The sequence below is a fragment of the Anthonomus grandis genome, chromosome 3, assembly GCF_022605725.1.
Source record: "Anthonomus grandis grandis chromosome 3, icAntGran1.3, whole genome shotgun sequence".
NCBI lineage: Eukaryota > Metazoa > Arthropoda > Insecta > Coleoptera > Curculionidae > Anthonomus > Anthonomus grandis.
This window is the reverse complement of record NC_065548.1, coordinates 2,857,825-2,879,168: the sequence shown is the minus strand read 5'-3', so window position 1 is coordinate 2,879,168 and position 21,344 is coordinate 2,857,825. Positions and strand designations below refer to the sequence as shown.

Sequence of the window (21,344 nt, the reverse complement as noted above, 5' to 3'; positions counted from 1 at the left end):
CATTGGTCCTTCTTCGCGCAATGCATTGTTGGAAAATTCGTCCAAGCAAGATGGCCGTTCTCTGCGATAAAGTATGATCGGCTACTTTATAAAAATCATGTTTTACATATAAATTCCGTAAGTTTTTCGTTATTCGACGACAAAAAGACAATTTACGCATTCGGAATTTACGGTCGCGCTACTTTAAATACGAAACGGTGCCCCACAGAACCCACGGGAACTAGTGCAATGTAGGATTTTAAGTGTCCCTAGCAGAAAGAGGAAAGTTCACCGCCGGATATTAATGGTTTCCTGAGGGATTTTCCGGGCGTATTCGAGGGATTTTAGCGGTATCGGACCCCCGGCTGGTGCCTTAAGGTAAAAACCAAAAATAACCCGGAAAATTCGGGTATTTAACACGCCTTATCTGCAGCCGTTTTCGACTGCGTGTCGTCCATTCGCGCATTCGAGAGATATTTCGAAATTCGGGTTGGATTTCTCCGTTGGAAAAACGTCGAGGGCAAAAAACTGGTTTCGTTTCGTAACGGATGTATCGTTAAAAGTTTCATTTTCCGCACGGTATTTTGGGTTTTCCGGACGATTATCGCAACGTACCCGCATTGCCGGTAGGAAATTACAAGGAACAGCTGTTCATTCTTTTTTTCTCCCATTTTACCTGACTTGTTAATGTTTCTTTTTCTGGTCATTATTTAAACTTCATTTAATGCTTGTTGTTTAAATAATGGTATATTTAAATCATACTTGAGGATTCAGAGAGTTTTAAACCTTCTAAAGGGGAATTAAGTGACATATTACAAACTAGGTCAACCAACAAAAGAAAAACTCATACTGGTAAGACTCAATAAGTCCCTAAGGTAACTTAACAAGACAATTGGAGGTTAAGAAGTTTTCATTTTTATTTCTCTTAAATTTTCTTAACCCTGACTAAGCTCAATAGAATTAAAAACTAGCAGGTTAATTATACTTGCCTTTAACTGCTCAAACTGTAAACCAACCGTCCCGATATAAATAAGCTAAAAAAGTGAACAAATAAGTAAATAATTTTGAAATGTCACCCCTATATTTGGCTGATACTCACATTGCCACAGCCACCGTCAAATTTCTAACCTCACTTTCCATAAAAAAACTTTCTTGCTAATTACTTTCGAGAAAAGTTCCATTTTCCAACAACAAAAAATAAATAATTGCCATTTAAAGTTTTTCATGTAAATTTTTTCAGAAAATTCATATTTTTGTAATTTACGTGAACAGTAAAGCTGTAAGGGTGTCTATCAAACCCTAAACTTACATTTTATTTTCCTACGAATATTGTATTTTTTATTCGTACCAAGTAATTATTTTGTTTTTACCTGAATTTTTTTTTTACCTATTTATTTTATTTTAGTAATATTTGTGTATTAATTTTATTTATTTATTAATGTGTATTAATGTATATAATGTTTATAAACACTAGGTATATCATTAGCTGACAAGGACACCGCGAATTCCTAACCTTACATTCTATTTTTTGGCAAATAACTTTTAAAAACACACTTCCACGTCATCCTTCACCCAGTCAACATGTGGTCGTTCTATTCCTTTCCTACCCCTTGCCGTTGGATATAATGTGCCTTTAAGAAGTAAATTTAGTGAAAGTATCAATCCCACTTCCGCGTCATCCTGCACCCAGTCAACACATGGTCGTTCTTTCCTTCCCTATCCTTTGGAACCCCTCCTAGACCCTTTCCTGCCCTTTCCCTTTGTCAGTGGTAGCTGAACCTATTCACGCCGGTAGCCAGGCCGGATGCATGCATTATAGTATTAAGAATTGTGAAAATATCGATTCGGGGAACAGGGTACATACCCGACAGTTTTCCCGAATCTCCAAATCGTGCTGGCAGATTGCCTCATAGCAGAAGCCATTAAAACCAAACCAACTTTTAAAAAATCTAATTCTACAATAAACACAGGATTGTATTGTTTGTATACTGTATCCTAATGTGATTTTTATCAAATTCCATCTGAACCGCCACTGATTCCTAATCTCACATTCTGTTATGCTCTTTCACCATAAGATGAAGAAATGTGTTATTTTCTGGCCAATATAATAGACTTTTTGAAACTCATTTTGTGCTCTCATGTGTTAAATAATTAACCTGACAATTAGCATAATTATGTTGAGCTTCATGGGGTCACCTAACACTAAACCAGAATTAAAACTTAAAAAAGGCTTTTATTATCGGGTTCAAATAGGTTACCAAAGTTGTGTTTACAAATTCACTTTTTGAAAGAAAAAAAAAACAACCTGAAGGTCTGCAGGTCATTCGGAAAGATCCTGATCTTTGGCCGCAATGTTATCACTTAATGCCATTTTATTTTTTATAATGCAATAGTAATAATAAGTATACCACTTTAATGGCCCCCAGTGATAAAAGTCATTAAGTAAATTTTCCATTATTATATTTGGCAATTAATTAATTTAAGAGATGAGCGGTATATATATATAGAATTATATGGATAAGCTTGACTTATTTGTTACATGTTTAAGTACTATTTATTTAGCGCCATCAATGTTTGGTTATCGTTGATATTAGCAGTTAAAAAATAAGTTTTTCTTTAATTTGTAAATCAAATAAGATAACATAAGGATATACTTTATTGTTAAGAAATACAAAGTTTTCTGTCAACAAAAGCACACTAATGACTAAATTGTAACAATCTAACTATTTGTAATTATACCCCAAAGTAAACTGAATTAAAACATTAAAATTAAAAACATGTAGAAGTTGGATAAGAACAATTAGATACAAAACATTTAAAATACAATTTACAGATTAAAATTTGGTAAGAGTACAATAACAATTTTTAAATTAAAAAAGAAAAAACAAATGGATACACATATGCTTAAAATACAATTGTTAGGTTCTCAATTAGGTGGGTATATATATATATATATATATATATATTCAAAATATTAAAGACTCCTCCAATAAAAGAGTTTTTAATTTTCCTCTAAACTGCCGGACAAAGACAGCAAAATCAAATATTTCACTCAAATAATCAAAACACTTTGCTCCTTGGTGGTTCTAACAATAAATACAAAAATTTTTTTGGCATTTTCTACTTTAGAAAAAGTGTAGGTATTTAGAATGAAAGAGTCGGGTCAAAAATTACTCCTAGATCCCTCTGCTGGGGTACTCTTTGAAGTTGTTCAACATTAAAGGTGTAATTAAGAACAATAGGAATGACATCCAAGCACACTTACTGACACTTAATCTGAAGCTATTTAATTCGCATCTCTGCTTGCAACATTGCAAAATTCATCTTGCAACGCCTGGCAATCATTGTCTAATTTAATCTGAAGGAAACATTTGAAATTGTCAGCAAACAATACACTCACTAATATTGCAAGTCAGACCATTGACAGCAGCTAAAAACAAGAGTGGTCCGAGATTGGAGCCCTGTGAAAACCAAGAGTAGGTACTTTTAAAGATACATGACTGAAACTGAAATCAATGATCTGATAGATCATTGATCTTCAGTTAGAACGGAGTTTACTGTAAGTGCATATTTGCTTATACAGCTCAATTTTAGATCACTGTCAAACAACAATAAATAGGCAGATGGTGAAGCATCCATCTACTTATTTATGATAATATAAAAAGAAGCAAGATGAGAGCTTTGAGGCACTCCAGATGGAAGCATATATATTGTTGCAACAAAATATGGTGGGGTACTCTGTCAAATTTAATCTTTTGAAAAATATACCTACAAGTAGAAAGACAATAGAATGATGGCTTAGTATCAATAGTTTGTTAATATATGCAATGGAGAGATGTATTCCCAAAAAAACGGGAACATATAGCAAATATCCAAAATGGTATATTCCATAACTGAAGAAGCTTATCAATGCCAAAAAAGATACCCGCAATTTAAGAAATCGGGAGTGCAGGAAGATTTCGAACAATACTCTGAGCTCAGAAGACAAAAACTTGTGTCAAATACTAAGCACTGTATCCCAACAAATATTAAATTCTGGCCTTATGTGAATACCCTAAGGATAAAACTAAGAAATGCCTGGGTCTCTAGAGTATAATGGAAAAATAATAGATGGTCCAGTAGATATTGTTGACAGCTTTGCAGACCATTTTGGGAGTTGTTATGTGGACCACAGTGGAAGTAACTGTGCTGCCCTATCTGAGGAATTCATTGAAACTTTATCCTCACATTCTTTTACCAACAATGAAGTCTTCAGGAATCTCGAAAACCTTGATGTTACTAAGAGTCCTGGCCCTGATGGAATACCGCCACTATTCTTCAGGAAGTGCGCCGATGTGATTACTGAGCCTTTGCAAAGAATATATCAAAAATCATTTAACAGAGCGACATTTCCGCTTAGTTGGAAGAAATTGATATTCTTTTCCATATATAAATCTGGTTCAAAAACTGATATAAAGAAATTTTTGGAAATATTTTCGAATCAATAGTTACAGACTAAATCTTTGAAACATACAGGAATGCCCTTGCAGTGGAACAACATGGTTTTTTCGGAGGAAGATGTACCACGACTTCTCTGGTCATCTATCAAAGTTATATAGTGAAAAAAACACTGAGTCAGGACTGCAGAAATTTAAATTTTATTTATTTAGAAAATGTACAGTACAAACATGTGTACAATCCTATCTCTAGATCTGAGTTTCACAAATTTGTTTCATGCACCTAGGTGTTTACCTGTATGTGCAGACATTTATTATACATCAATATATACTGATATCTCAAAGGCTTTTGACTCTGTTTCTCATGAGCTTCTTTTGGAAAAGTTAGAGGCTATGGGTTTAACAGGAGCATATCTAGCATGGATTGTCTCATACCTGGACACCAGAAGTCAATGTGTTAAACTGTATGAGGCAGTATCAAGAGAAATCAATGTCTTGGTCCACTTCTCTTATTATTTTTCAATTCTGTAATATCAGTGTTTAAAGTTTGTAAATCTCTTTTAAATGCTGATGTTTTAAAACTTTTTTGTTGCATTAACAGCATTGATGACTGTGTATTTATCCAGGAGGATCTTAGAGATTAGTTAAAATTGTTTGTCCTTGAATGTAGTCTGGATAATGTAAGATGTAAGAGTAAGATTTTAAACTTACATCTGCTGAATTTTAACTTACACATTGACAACATTGTGCTGAAGTGCTGTAGAATGTTGGGGTTGCTACGCAGGACATGTAAACATATTTACGATGCTCAAGCCATCCAGTGTCTTTACAACTCTTCAGTCAGACCCTTTATGGAGTACAACAGTATAATATGGTCACCAATATATCAGTATCAGCAGAGTATAATCGAGAGTGTGCAGAATAGGTTTACTAAGTTTTTATTATACAAAAACTGATTTCCACGTGGAGACATTCTCTATGTGTCAAGAATACAATTAGTAGGATTAACCACTTTGAAAAAGTGAAGAGAAGATGCAATGGCAATTTTCGTTTTTAAATTACTAAACAACATCATTGACTGTTCCAAGCTGCTTGCAGTAATCTACATCAGAATACCACCAAGGTCAACACAAACTTATCGTAGCTTTGTTTATGAGCGCCCACATTATCACGAACAAATTATGGTTTCAATTGCTTTTTGGTAGTGTTGTAAAATGCTCGAGAATTTATTTTTCGAGAACGTTCCTCGAGCATGAACGAGCACGAACGAGAATTTTCAGCACATACGAGCATAAATGAAAAAAATGCAAAGGAAACATATTAGGAAAATATCTGAAATTAAAAATGTTTATTTATGTTTTATTTATTAAGTTAAACTTTCAAACAACCTATTTTAGGAACTCTCCTCCGAACTATCCTCTCCCTCATCGCGCTCGCTTGATTTTAAATCACTCAGAATTTTCGTTAAATCAAATTCAGACTCGTCAGACTCAGAAGAATCTTCTTCAATGGTATTAATTTCAGCCCCAGATTTGGTAGTGAGTGTTATTTTTTTTGATTTTGGTTCCATTAAATTGGTAGAGGTGTTTGGCTGGCCGGTATTTGAGCTTATACTTTGACTCTTTAACGCTATGGGAACGTTCACATTTTTGGGGAACGTTCGGATTCATGCTCATTCGTGCTCTTGAGAATAAACGTCACGAAAAAAGTCGTGAACGTTCTTCGAGAATAAACGGGAACGTTCCATTGCTCACAACACTACTTTTTGGAGCGACTTGCTAGAAATTACAACAAAAATTTACACAAACGTCGATTTATTTTCCTTATCAATTGGAACGTTTAAAAGACTTCTAAATTCATATAGTTATGTCTAGCTTTAGGCTTAGGATACCTATTTGTACCATTTGGAGTGAGTAACTCTGTAGAGTATGTTAATAATGAATAAATAAATAAATAAATAATATTCATCAGCTCTTGAGAATGTACCTAGGGCACTTAGTTATATATAGGCCTGCAAGTCACTGCATTCATTTATAGATAATAAAATTTCATTCATACTTTAGTGAGGAAACGTAAGCACATAAAAATATCTGTCATTTTCAGGCCGAAACAAATGCAAACAATGGAAAAACCAGCCCAGATCCAAACTCCCCCGCCGACCCACGGGGGGGGACACCATCAAATAATCTCGTGCGATCGCCCCCCGTCGGCGGGGGGCGCCAACAAATCCGCAGAACCGCCGCCCGTCGAGATCTGTTTCGTGTGCGGCAACCGGGGCCACCCCCGGTCCTACCCGCTCAGCTCCAAACCGCGACCGGACCGACCCAAAGAGCCCTATTTTCCCTTCTTGGACAGCCACGAGGCGCCCAAGGGCTACAGTAACGCCTGGACGAAATCCGACCCGTCCGTCTATGCCGCCTGCAGTCTCTGCTACCAATTGCTGACGCAACAGTGGGACCAATACGAGATGGGGGCGAAACCGCACACCGAAAGACTCTACTGGTTGAAACGGGTGGATAACGGGCCGTATACGGGCGCCGATATGAACATGCAGGGCGAATACGCGGCGCAGATGTTGGGTTTGGGTACCGATACTTGCGCAGTTGGAGCGCCAACGTCGCAGGTACCGTCGGTACAGGTGCAACATCCGCCCAGGGTGGCAGCAGCAGTGGTGAATGTTCAAAGGGGGAGCGAGGAGGCGCATAACAGGGCGAGGGCGGAACCGAGACCAGTGTCGGCGCCGGTAAGTTTTTCTTTTTTTGACGGGTCGTATGTGTATGCACAATTTCTATGTAGGTTTGAGACCATATCCTCTTTAATCATTGCTGCACCTATTTTAAAAGAACTGTTAATATGTCTGAACTGATGACCCCTTGGAAGGGTTCTTCTGTATTACATAGTGTGTGTCAGCCAAATGGAATAAATTAGCTTATAAATAGACGGGTAACACGTCGATTGGTTTTTATAGTTGCGCATTTTTTTTCATTAAAACTTTTTATACAGGGTGTATCAGATAACGATCAATACCAACTTGCTTAGTTTAAACAAAACTTTGACTGTTTTCGGAAATATTAAGTAAAATTCAAAAAATAACATTTAGAAAAAATAATTAATTATTTTTGAAGATTCTCTGCAACTCATTTAATAGTTTTTGTCCATTTAGGTCTTGGTAATGATAAAACAAGCAAAAACTATTTCAGCATTCCTTTTTATTGATATGATATAAAAAAAAAACTAAAAATTGTTGTTTACTTTGGTTTAAAATGCCAGACTTAATGTTACTCGTGTTGCATGACAGAAGTAGTCGTCAGTGTTATAGTCGTTTGAATTTCATTAATTACAAGCCAGAAAAATGGTTCATTTAACAGAAATGCACGAAATAACAATTCTACAGATGATTGGCTATACTCGAACGCAAATGGAAGTAGCTCGCTTATTTCACGAAAAATTTCCAAATTTGCCGTCTTTAACCTAAGGGATATTTAGTAAAATAGAAAAACAATTCCGCGAGCTGGGCCATGTTAGGCAGGTAAAAAAAGCAGCTGCCAATGCGATAAGTGAGGACACCAAATTGGCTGTTATGCTTGAGTTTAAGGAACACCCACTTACATCTACTCGGAAAGCAGCCCCAGTACTCGACATTAGCTATTCATCAGTTATTAGAATATTAAGAGAAAACAAAGTGCATCCCTATAAAATTATACCCACTCAGGAGCTCACGGAAGACGATTTTCACAGGAGAATGTATTTTTGTGAACAAATGATGGCAATGTTAGACATCAATGTGATCCAATTAGAACATGCTATGTTTTCTGATGAGTGCACCTTGACTCTTCACGGTCATGCCAATCGTCAAAATTGCCGCTATTGGTCCAGGGAAAATCCTAGCTGGACGAGAGAAGACTCAATACCCTGCACACAGAAAAATCCCGATGGATTTTTTCACATTTTGTTGTGTAAAAAAAAATGTTTAATTTTAATACACAATTGTTAGATAATATCTCACAGTTCTGTATAAAAATTCTCAGGCTTTTTGTATATGTTTTAATGTGTATAATTCATACAATTATTGCATATTAAATTAATACACCATAAGTGGATATTAATTATTAAGATAATGTGTATAAATATTCCACTTTTTTTTTTTTTAAATCCAATGCAGTTTGGTAAAAAATCTAATAACCAAGTATATTTTTACTACAATTTTAATTAATTTTTTATTCTGGCTTGTGTTGATTTTATTTACAATTGTGTAGAATAAAAAAGATTCTTGCTAATAGCCCTTCATAATTATTGAATTTTAAAACATGTATTGTGTAGTTATAATACACAATTGTGTAAAAAGGGGGACGCCCTTGCCTTTGCCGCTAGAACTTCGTTGTTAGCGTCAATGTTGCCAGATTCAATATTAAACAGTTGTAAAGGTATGCATCGAAATTTGCAGTCGATTTAAGGTTGTTAATTGAAAATGATTTAATAGGATATTTAAAAATAAGCTCAATCAGCATAAGTTCTAATTTTATTTATTTAAATAATATCGTGATAATAACACGCGCAAGGAAAAAGGAAACGTAACTTTTTTAATTGGCGGTGTAATCTTTAAGACACATTTGATTTGGCAGCATTGCTATAATTCCCAGTGTCACAGGTGTTCAACTGTTCATTCTTCAGTCCTTCAATCAAACATTCAATCGGCATTAATTTGTTGGATTTTTCGTTTCGTTAAGTGTTAAAATTGCATAAGAAAAAAATGGATATATTCGTTGAAGATAAACTTAAGGAGTGCGGTTTATTGGACCAACTCCAGGAGCATATTATTATGTACCTGTAAATAAAACCCTTAGCTTAAAACTGTATGTTGTTAATATGTAGGTATGTACCTACATAAGAATTTTCGTTCAGTTCCTAATTACGTTCCTATTAGGTATTTCTATTTTCTTTTGGTTTCGTTTTGTTGTGTCATTTATTTTTATTGAGTGATTTTGAAATAAGTTGATGAAGGGCGATTTAAAACGAAATAACAATCATTTTGATTTCCATGGGATATGAAAATCCGGTATATGTAAACATGCCAAAACCTTAGTTATTGTAAACGAACCACCCCATAGTCAACACATTTTTAAATTCTACATAAAATGTTAAAAATTTTTATGTGTCATAATGTCATACTTGTTAACTATTTTTTTAATATAAGGTGTTGAAAATGGCACTTTTTATGACTTTAAAAGGGATCTAAAGCTAATTCTGTTACGAAGAAAAAACAGATTTCAATTTTCCATTTCGTGATTTTAATTTAAACTTTTTAAATGATTTCTAATGTTTTTTCTATTTTTAACAGAATTAACTCTAAAGCCTCCTTAAGTTCTGAAAAGTGCAATTTTCAACAACATGTGTTAAAAAAAATTGATAGCAGTAAATGATTGTTGTATTATGTAGTATTATGTTGTATTAACAATTACCCGCCTGATATACTGTAGATGTTAAGTAACTACATACATATATACGTACAGGGTAATTTTTTTATATTTGCAAGCCCATATACAAGGGTTAATATTAGTGATAGAGAAAACTTTTTGTACAAAAGTTGCATACTTTTTTCAGTATTATCTTTTAGGGTTGTAAACAAACAAAAGCGCATAGCAAAGTTGATAAAACAATATGTAAGTTAATTTTTTTAAATGAAACACTATATATTATTTGCCAAATCGAAAGACCTTTTTTCCTTGATTTTAAAAATGTATAGGTTGGTAATATTTGGATGAGCCATTTTTAAGCTATTTAAGTTTAAAATTTTTATAAATTAAAATCCTGATCGCCGATCATGGAGTGCCGAGACGTTCCGCATACTTCAACGTGACATATTAATTGTTATTATATCGATTTAATTCAAATTAAAGTTCTTATCTAGGAAAATCACGACTAATTTTAATAATTTAACTTAATTTTCATTGACTTCACTTTAACTAATTTAATTTAATTAAAGTTTCTTTTAAAGTTCTCTAAAAAGAAAAAACTACTTAAAGTTGGATTGAAATCAGGGAAAAAAGGTCTTTAGATCTATCAGAAAATATATAGGGCGTTTTATTTAATAAAATCAACTTATTGCTATTGTTTTATTAACTTTGCAATGTGCTTTTGTTTTTTTTACAAATCTAAAAGATAATACGGAAAAAAGTATGCAACTTTTGTATAAAAAGTTTTTCTCTATCACTTACATTACCCCTGTTTATGGGCACGCAAATATAAAAAAATGACCCTGTACATAAATGTATATGTTTATTAGCCTTATTTAAAATCCTGTTTTTACAACTAAGAATTTCCATTTTAAGTTCCTATTTGTGTTCCTAATGTGTATTTGTAATATTACTACTAAAGTTTTTTTGTTTTATTGTGCAGATTATGTGTACTTTTTTAAAAGGTATTTAAACAAAAAAATTTTTTTTAAAACAATTGAATTTTTTTACCCTACCTATGCAACTAAAATTTTTATAAAACATATATGTTAGAGTGCTTGGGAGAAACAGTCAATATGGAAAATAAGTCATAATTTGCTTAAAATTAAATAAGTAAATTAAGTAACACGATGGGAAAAAGTGGGGCCTAACGTTTGATAAAAAGAAAATAAGTCAAATTAGGAAAATACATATTCAATCTGTATTTTTCTAATATGACTACTTTTCTTACCAAACGTTGGGCCTCACTTATCTCCCATTTTTTACAAGACTTATTTTATTTTAATCAAATTATGACCTATCCTGTTTTTCCTGGGCGCCCTAGAATTTATTATTACACAGATTTATGACGAAATTCTCTAAAATGTATTTTAAATTTTTAAACAATTTGTTTATTTTTTTATACAAATATATTGATTATTTTAAAATTTTTATGAATATAAATACAAAATATTGTAATAAAAAACTCCAGTTCTTATGTTAGTTTGATATACAAACCTAAAATAAGTAACCTACACTTTATTTAAATTTATAAAACAATATATAGTATTATTATACACAATATGTGATACAATTTTATAGTTGAAATGAAAGAAAATAAAATATATTGTAAAAACAACCTACACTAACGTGTGTATTTAAAATGCACAAATTGTATTTTTTTCCTGTACATACCATGTTAAAAAAAAACTAAGAGTTTGCTTATTTACTGAACAATTATATTAAATAAATATAAAATATTGTCCAATTTAAGTACACAAATAGTGTACTTTATATACAATAAAATAAATCAAATTGATACACAATTTGTTGATTGTAGAACCACAGTTGTTTAAACACAATAGCATAGAGAAATTCTACACAAATTGATTCTGTACCATTTCCAGAATCAAATTGTATGTAAAATCTATACAATTGTTGAATTTTTATTCAACTTTTTTTAAGAGTGTGAAAAGGTTAACGTGTGGGCAGGAATTATTGAAGATCAGATCATAGGTCCCTTTTTTATTGAGGGCAATTTGAATGGCGATAATTATTTAGAATTACTTCGTGTTGGCCAACTTGTATCCTGATCCAGGAAACCCACAAGTTCCAGCGAATAAGATATGGGTTCAACAAGATGGAGCACCACCCCACTACCAAATAAATGTCCGGCAGTACCTCAACCAAATATTTCCAGATCGGTGGATAGGGAGAGTGGGGGTCGATGGAATGGCCAGCACGGTCTCCCGATCTGACGCCATTAGACTTTTTCTTATGGGGATATGTGAAAACTATTGTATACAAAACTGAACCCACTGACTTAGCTGACTTACGAAGACGAATAACCCTGGCAATTAGATCTGGCACACATATTTACGGGTAGGGTGTTGCCAAGACGTTCGTGGCGAGCATTTTGCACGTCTCCTACATTGACATTATTGTTTGGATTTGTATTATGTATAAGTTTTTAAATATGTTGTAACAATTTTCGGCAAATAAATCATTTTCTTTTCTAAATGTTATTTTTTTAAATTTTACTTCATATTTCCGAAACAGTCAAAGTTAGGTATATAGGACATTGGATACAAAATATGTCTAAAATGATCTAAGGAATCTAAAAATTAATTAACATACAGGGTGTTATGTTTAAACTAAGCAAGTTGGTATTCATCACCGTTATCTGATACACCCTGTATAAACAGTTTTTATGAAAAAAAAATGCACAACTATAAAAACGAATCGACGTGTTTGAGCGTTTTTTCCAACACGCTCCCGTCCATTTATTAGCTAATTTATTCCATTTGGCTGACACACACTGAACCATACAAGATATTTAAATCAATCTTATTGCTAGAGGTTTGGAAATGTTGTACGTCTATAAATTTAATTTTTGGTTCAAAGAAAAATAAAGTGACTATGATGTAAAAATAAGGTGGAAAAGTGCAGTCTAAGGTGTGGCATAGAGGAGAGGAGTGAAACGGTCTTTTTTCGATAAACTACATTAGAAAAACTGAATTTCCAAATGATCTACTCGCGGTTCTTACTTGATCTCGCCAAAAATTTTAATAGATTTATTTTTAAAACCCTTTTATCATTTTATATACTGCCCCCCTTGTTCAATCTTCAAACGCAACCCCAACCCGTCGTTTCGTCAACATTCATCAAACACCGGACCGCTTCGATCCAGTCTCGAGAGTCAATTCACCAAAAATAAAAATAAAAAAAATAAAAACCGAAAACGACGACAATCCTTTTTCAAGACGCACTTTCATTTTATTTCAGTCGTGGCGCAGCTCCAGTTTAACGCGGTTACCCCTTCTCGATTTCTCTTCATTTCATTTCGATTTAATTTAATTTAATTTAATCGCGTTTCATGTTGTTGTTGTTATTATTGGCGGTTATTCTTTGGAAGTTTTTGTTTTGTGGTGGGTGAGGGGACCCTGGTGACGTTTTTTGTGCGTGTGTATGTGACTCGTCAGTTGGGCCCTCAGTGAGGTGACCTGATTTGTGTTTGGAATCGCCTTATGAGAGATGTTTTTTGTGTAAATAATCGTTTTTATTGATTGGTATGTAGTATGGAGTTTCACTTAGAAGACAATCAGTTTGAAAAGGAATACTTGACAAGATATATGAATGGAAGTGATTGCACTGAATGTATACTCAAATTTGGTTCAATCCAAAACTTCCCAATTATCCAGCCTTTTAGTCAATTGCTCCCTGTAAAAGTTGATTCTTCAATTTATAAATATGTAAAAATCTTTTAAATCAGTAAATGAAATTGATTTTAATATACTCGGCAATCATTCATCTATGGACTGTCGAATCGTGCAGAACTTTCTGAGTTTTCCAGCCTTTTTTTGTCATCTGGACAGAATTGAATTGTCACTTAAAATCATTTAGGTATATTCAAAATCACAAAAGGTATTTGAATGAAACCAACGGGAACAGGAAATGTTACTTTATAAACTTCTTAAGTTCATCCAGTATTTTCCGAGTTAAAAAGTCAGCTTAAAACAAGTATTTTTACATATTGAAATAATTTAATTATACAGGTACAATTTGACACCAATGATATTGTCGGTTTTATTACCGGTTTTTGTTATAAGAATTTTTAACTTTTTTGAATAGTTGGAAAAGTTTATACATTCATATCACATTATATTAGGGTCAATTGTCCAGTTAAGGATAACTTTGAGAAATAGATATTTAATGTATTTTCGCTTTACCATTTTACAAGTTTAGTAATTTTTCTCAGCTTTTTGCACTATTAGGATTCATGCTAAGTTAAAAAAAATTGGTCTTGCTAAAGTGAAAAGAAAAAAATAATAGATTGAAAAGACCCACAATTTCTAGTAATTAACCATTCTTTTATTGAATAATTATTGAACAAATTGATACAAGCCAAACGGCACTTGCAATAAATCACAAGACAAATTTCGAAGATTTTTATTAAAGGTGATTATAAATAATTAAGTTTTGTTTTAAACAGAAATAGGTTTAGAAAACTTATATTTAATTCTATCACCAGTACCAATTAGTTCTGGGGTTTCCAATACACATACTATTTGAGACTTATCAATAGCACTCACAACATTTTCAATAACAGAAAAAATAGTCTTACAATCCCCGGTTGGTCTTAAGGCCTGAACCTCTATTTCTTCTTCACTAAAAAAATTCCGTATTATACACACATAATTATATGTTTTCTTCTTTCTAGGAAAAGCAGCAATAATAAATTCTACTTTTCTTCTTAGGTCATTGAAGTATTCTGGCAAATCCTCATTACTTGAACTCGAAGAACTCCATTCTTCATTTTCACTTTCTGAATCTGAGCTTACCTACTTTTTAATTTTTTTTTGGGTTTGGTGGTGCTTTTTCTAATTTTTCTTCTTTTTCTTATAAGTGCTCTTTGTGTCTTTGCTTCCTCCTTTTCTCTTTTAATTTTTTCCTTTTCTTCATGAAATGAAATCCATTTTTTTGAAGTCGCAGCATATGGCAACCTTTCTCTATATTTTGTTTTAGCCATGGACTCATTTTTTTCAGGAGTTTCCTTGAGCCATAAAATATAATCTAAAACTGCCGAACTAATATTTCGTGAATCGACATCAATAGTACCGCTTAAATCTGAACCTAAAACAGGACTTTGAGGTTTTACCAGTGACAAGTTGTTAGGTGTTGAAGAACTGGGCTGCGAAGGAGAGAAATAACAGGATGACTCCTTATATCCATCAGAATTGATTTTATTGAGAGTTCTATTTTGAGAATGTGTTGCACTAGTTGAATGTGGTAAAGAATCTCTTTGATGTTGATGTAAATTTGGTTGTTTCATTGTTGGAGTTTTTTGTTGAATTTTAGCAATGGGGGAAGATGGCAATGGTAAGGTATTTTGGTTACCGTTTTTGTTTTTTTTTTTTGATTTCGGCATTTTTACAAGGCAATCTCAGTTTTTTCCAAACATAAAATAACTCCTTAGCAGATTCTGCACCTCTCCACTTTCCTGTGGCAGCTAAAGCTTCTCTAAATTCATTAGCTGTTTTAGGTAACATTGTTGATTCTAAGTATAATAAATGCGGCACGTCGAATTCAGAAGCTTTACTAGCTTTATCACGTTCTTCATTTGAATCCATTATTTTCTGACTTCATGATTCATCGTTGCATTTTGCAAAATCAATTGCATCAGCATTAAATGGGAACAGCCCACATTTTCTAAACCCATTTTTGATTGTTTCTGTGGAGATGTCAGCCACTGCAACATTGGAAAGACTGCCTTTGTAACTGGACTGTTATAGTTTTTTCGTTTCCAGCTAATAACAGTATTTTTCCAATTATTTTTTAAAGGCCTAAATAAGGAGACATCTGCCGGCTGTAAAATGTGAGTTGCATTAGGGTATAAAGCGAATAACAAAATCCCGTTATCCTTACAGAATTTGGAAAGATTATAAGTAAAGTGCGATTTGTCATCATCAACTAGATAGAGTACTGGTAATTCAACCCCCATTTCTTTTAGTTTTGGCAAATTGTTACATGCATAATTGTGAAACGTCTTGGAAGTCATCCAACCTTTTTTTCACCGTCCAATTATCCAGTCTGGTGGTGTGTTGCGACAAACTTCGGCCGGTATCCTTTCATAAGGAAGAACCAACATTGGAGGATAAAGGTTACCATCTGCTGATATAGTAAAAAGGACTGTTATTTGTTCCTTCTCAGAATCCGATTTTATTTGATAAAAATTCCTTTTTTTGCATTGCTTATAATCCATTTAAGTAAGTGTTTCTTCATCGGTGGTTAAACATGGTTGTGGATCCATTTTTCTTGTACCAGAAATGTTGTTATTCTTAAGTTTATTTATAATTGTGGAATGGGGCAAATTATATTTTCTTCCCGCCTCACGTACACCACATATTTTTAGTTTTACATCAGATACTTCAGATAGCTTTAGTTAGGTCTTCCTCGCTATATTTGAAAAAGACCTTTTTTGACTTGGCAGCCATGTTCTGAAAAAAAATATATATATGTTGGCGTTTTCTATCAAGTGATATGAACCACTATTTGTTGACCACCCAGTAAGTTGACCACTATAAAAAAGTGGTTAAATACTGGAAATCATCAACAAAAAGACATGTTTTATAGCAATGTATTTCTCAAAAATTATTTTATTTTTTTAAATAGAGAAGCAATGAATTTCCTTATTTTACGTAAAATTCCAGTTTTTGACCACTTGTTCAATAACTGGTAAAACAAGTATTTTTTTAAAGCAGTAGTTTTTTTCTATATTTAATAATAATAAAAAATAAAACTATACACAGAGCTTATCACTAATCTTTACTGAGCACGTTAATACTAAAAATGTTTTTACACCTAGCGTGATGGCGAAGATATGAAGAGATTTTAGGGTCAGTGTCTACTTACCTTGCTTCTTATTGAAGTCAGAAAATCCACACGCGCGAAACACCCTTACTTTGTAAAATTATAAACACACTAGAAACTGGTCACACTGCTAGAAAATTGCGGTTAATAAGAGTTGTATGATTGGCCGTCCTATTAGGCCAATCAAAATGGATAAAAAGAACGGCGTTTTCTTATTTTAGGCGGTAAATTATAAAAATGGTCAAGCACTGGCTTCTGGTCAATTACTGGCAATTAACCCTATATATATTTAAATTTTTATAAAAACTTATTGAAAAATTCATTAAATAGCAACGAAATATGAAAAAAAAAAGTTTAAAACAATTTTTCTATTTTGAATTTTTTGGGCTTTTTTGGACATTTTTGCTAACATTTTATAAAAAATCAAAAAAATTGAAATATCTCGTTTTCTGGTCATTTTTTCAAAAAGCTTATAATACACTTTTCGATTAGATGTATACTGCAGAGTACTTAATTTTTCACCAGTTTCTCAACTTCTATGCGACATAACGTCAATTTTCTTTCACATGAATATAAGTACTCATCCTTGATTTCCCAGTAAATCTTTTACTTTTTTCATGAAAAAATATATAAAGTGAATTTTCTGAAGGAAAAGCATGTTTTATCCGGTTTTTCTTACAGAAACTCTGGTTGTAAGGATTCGATTTTGTTCACTGATATTGCATTTTATAGGGCTGATGGAGACCTACAATTTGACACCAAAAATGTACACCTCAGACAATTTTTTCATTTTGAGTTTGTATTATTTTTAGTACTCATCAAATATTTATATCACTGATATTGCCGGTTTCCTATGAGAAATAAAAGTTTTTGTTATGTGAATTTTAGGACCCTTAAAATATAGAAAAATTACTTTTTTGAAATTTTAGCCTCAAAAGTTTTCTGTCAGTTTTTCTAAAAACTCGAAAAATTCTTTGAATAGCAACGGAATATCTTTTTTGTTATAATTTATAACACATTTTGATATTGAATATTTTTGGATATTTTTGTCAACATTTTATAAAATATTAAAAAAAACTGATTTCCTGGTCATTTTTTCAAAAAAATGATAGTACTTCTTTCGATTGGACTTATATTATAAAAAACTTTACAAAAATAAAAAGTTCAATGATTCCTATAAGATTCAAGAAAGTTGACCTCAAAAAAAATTCAATTTTTTACGGTTTTCTAAACTTCTATGAGACATAACGTCAATTCTCTTCTACCATATTGATGTGAAGAGAACATCGAAGAAACATAAAATAAATAATAAAACCCACAAAACGAGTTTCTAATGTTAATAAACAAAACTATGTTTACGTCAAGTGTGATATTTGCAAGATCCTTGAGACGACATTCTTAATTTCGCGATCGTCATTCCGGTAGGTCAGGACCCAAAAAAACCGAAGTTAATAATTACAATAATCTGCTTTATTGTCAAAAAAAAGTTTTACAAATTTTATAAACAAAGCTAATAAAAAATCATACAAAAAACAAACAAAAGATCACAATACAGAAGGCAAAATATAAGTACACAAAAATCTTAAATCTTAAAAATTGTATGCGGTCACAATATATAAGTATACGAGGTCTGGCTATTAAATAACGAGACTGCGTGCCTAGAGAGTAAAAAAACGAGTAGTGCGTTGGGTATCTAGATATCTTGTCTATGCACGTGCCAAAACACGTTTTCGTCACTATTATAGTATTCGTGCAGTAGCGGTTTGAAACGAACGTGTTTTTTTCTCGTGCCGAAAAACAAGAGCAACGCATCAATCTTAAATTTCTCGTTACATTGAAAAAAACTCCGACTGACTGCTATAAATTGTTGCAAGAGGCCTATGGGGAAAATTCTCTCTCTCGTGCGCGTGTTTTTGAGTGGTGTAAGCGCTTTAGTGAGGGCCGAGAGAGCACTGAAGATGACCAGCGCTCAGGTCGTCCTGTCACTGTTTCAACTCCGGAAACAGTGACAAAAATCAACCAAATTGTGCGTGCAGATCGTTGAATGAGCACCCGGATGATTGCCGAGGCTGTAAACGCCGATAAAGAAACGATTTGAAAAATTTTACACGGGGAATTACACATGACAAAAGTCTGTGCGAAGTTGGTGCCAAATAACCTGACTCCTAGTGGAGTAAAAAAGACAATAAAAGTAGCTCCCTTCTTAAAAAAAATAAAATCGGCTTAGAACCAGATGAAACCTTTACCAAATCATTAATTAGGTTATTGCTCATACGAAATGGGCATTTACGACTTTTTTTAGTGGTTTTTACGTTTTATAAAATGGAGAATATTGCAAAAGGCAGGAATTTAAAAAAAGTGCTTTTTAACCTTAACCTTTTAATATCTCTAAAACTTTTTAACATATTCAAAAGATCTTTTTTTGTTTTAATGAGAATACATTAGCGCTGAAAACTGCGAGAAAATAAATCCAAAAAACGTTTCTTTTTATTAATATAACATTTAAAAATCATTAAAATTATATTTTCTGCAATGAATTTTTGAATAAGCGAGAAACTTTTTTATTTGAAAACATTTTTCCATACAATCTGCAAATAAAAGGTAGACTGCAATCGGATATATTAGCTAGATTGCGAGAAATCCACTTGCAAAGTTGTGCCAGATTAGCGACGGCGAGAACAGTCGCCGACGCGACGTTCGCGGGAGACGCGTGACTAATCATATCATAACCCCTAAAGCTGTGTCATAACGCTTTTGATTTTTGTGCGTTAAAACACGTTTTTATTGCGTTGTGCTTCGTCAATGTTTTATGAAGATGGTTCGATGCGAAAAACTGCCAAGTCTGAATTATGCAAGAGATTAGAGCCAATTGCAGATCAATAGTTTCTCTAAATAGTGTAGAATCATATATTATTGATGGTATGGCTATAATCCAAGAATTGAAACCAACTCCCTCTTTGACTTTTAACGGTCTAGCACAAATATTCTTAAATCGAATGCTAAGTTGCGGACGGAAACACAATGCCAAAGTTTACTGAATAAAATACAAGTTGCTTCACTCGGCGAAAAACCTTTTATCTTTCGATGTCAAAGGCAGGCCGCCAAGCTCCTCGCCGACGGGGAACTAGCAAAAAATGTAAAGGGGAATTCTGGTAAAAGATACCTATTATTTTACGAGTTTCGTCTAATTCGAACTGTAGGGGAAGACGGAGCACGATTTTATAATAACTTTATTATCTGGAATAAAATTATTATGTAATGTACCTACTTGGGAAAAATATGTAAATTGATAATACTATAAATTATTTGTTTTTATAACCACCAAACTAAATAAATTTTACATTATCAAAGTTTACCTAATTCAAGAACTAAATGGTTAAATTTTTTTTGTTAATAATTAGGTACTTAGGTATCTTATTAAAGGTTGTTTTGGTACGACTGGTTTCATTAGGATTTATTTTTAAATCAAAGTCAAAAGTTTGTGTGAAAAAATGCATATATTACTGTTACTAAACTTAATAACTAAAGATAGACATAACTATTAAGTAATGACATGTTTGAATTTTAAATGATTGATTACTACACTTTTTGACGTTTTTGTTATTTTTTCAGACTAATTTCAGCATTAAGACTAATTTCAGCATTACCAAAGACATTATAAGTAATAAACGTAATGTTTCATTCATAACCAGCCCAATAATGTGGAATTTTATTGTTTTAAAATTAGTAGTGAGAGAGAAAAGGATGGAGAAAGGATTGTGTAGTGTACAAATAATTTTCTATATCAATACGTGTTGTTTTCGTCGCTCTTATGCAATTTTAAATAGAGGCGAAAAATGTCATTACATAATTAATTAACCGTAATATTTTTCATGTGACGACGCTGGTGGTAAAAATTCAAAAGTCTTTTGCTGTTTAAACATAAACAAATAAACTTACCGATGAAATTTGGATTTTAATGCTCTACTCTCTTTACTACACAAGAATGCACCATGATCGTTTATTTTGGCATTAATTTTCTCCAAAAAAGTATGAAAACAACAAAAAACTGATAAAACACACTCTAAACACAAAATACACCCTTAGACTCAATAATTTAAAGCGTTTTTGTTTTAATTCCTTGGCAACATCGCTCGAGATTCATTCATTCATAATTTTTGACAGAACTTGAAAAATAGTAAAACGTGCGTAAGACTGTAGCGCAACGTTGCCGAAGTGACTAAATTTTTTAATGCTCCAAGATATTTTTGTTTGGACTGCTGCTTTTATTAATATTTTTGCTTTTAAATTAAGTCGATTTTTCTATGAATTTTATTAATATTCGATTAGTTTTTTTTCATTATAAGCTCAGTTATGTTTCCGACTCAAATAACCTTTAAAAGGTATTACATTTTTTAATACTTAAAAAGCGGATAAATAGCTCTGGCAAAAGTGCAATATTGTAAAAGAAGGACAAAAGATTCAGAGGAACATATATTTTGCCATTTTAAAATGTAAACAATGCAGTCTCTTAAGCTGGATTTATACAGACAAATAAAGTAAAATAAGAAATAAAATAAGAGTTAAATGTACAAAAGTTCCATAACGCATTTACACAGCAAAATAATATAATAAAATAAGAAGTTGA

At 32.6% G+C, this 21,344-nt stretch overlaps 1 protein-coding gene across 4 annotated transcripts in view; it reads left to right on the top strand.

The window, feature by feature from the left end:
* The first annotated feature begins 26 nt into the window (after nucleotides 1-26).
* The window catches only part of LOC126734172 (uncharacterized), a 121,688-nt gene continuing 100,370 nt past the window's right edge, over nucleotides 27-21,344 (top strand). The window contains exons 1-2 of one of the 4 annotated variants that reach the window (XM_050437713.1): nucleotides 27-357; nucleotides 6,519-7,158. In XM_050437713.1, the coding sequence (XP_050293670.1) occupies nucleotides 6,529-7,158 (630 nt within the window). In that variant the 5' untranslated portion in view covers nucleotides 27-357; nucleotides 6,519-6,528. Of the gene's footprint in view, nucleotides 358-491; nucleotides 606-6,518; nucleotides 7,159-13,154; nucleotides 13,417-21,344 lie in introns of those variants that run through there. The other 3 variants (XM_050437711.1, XM_050437712.1, XM_050437714.1) reach the window with 3 other exon arrangements.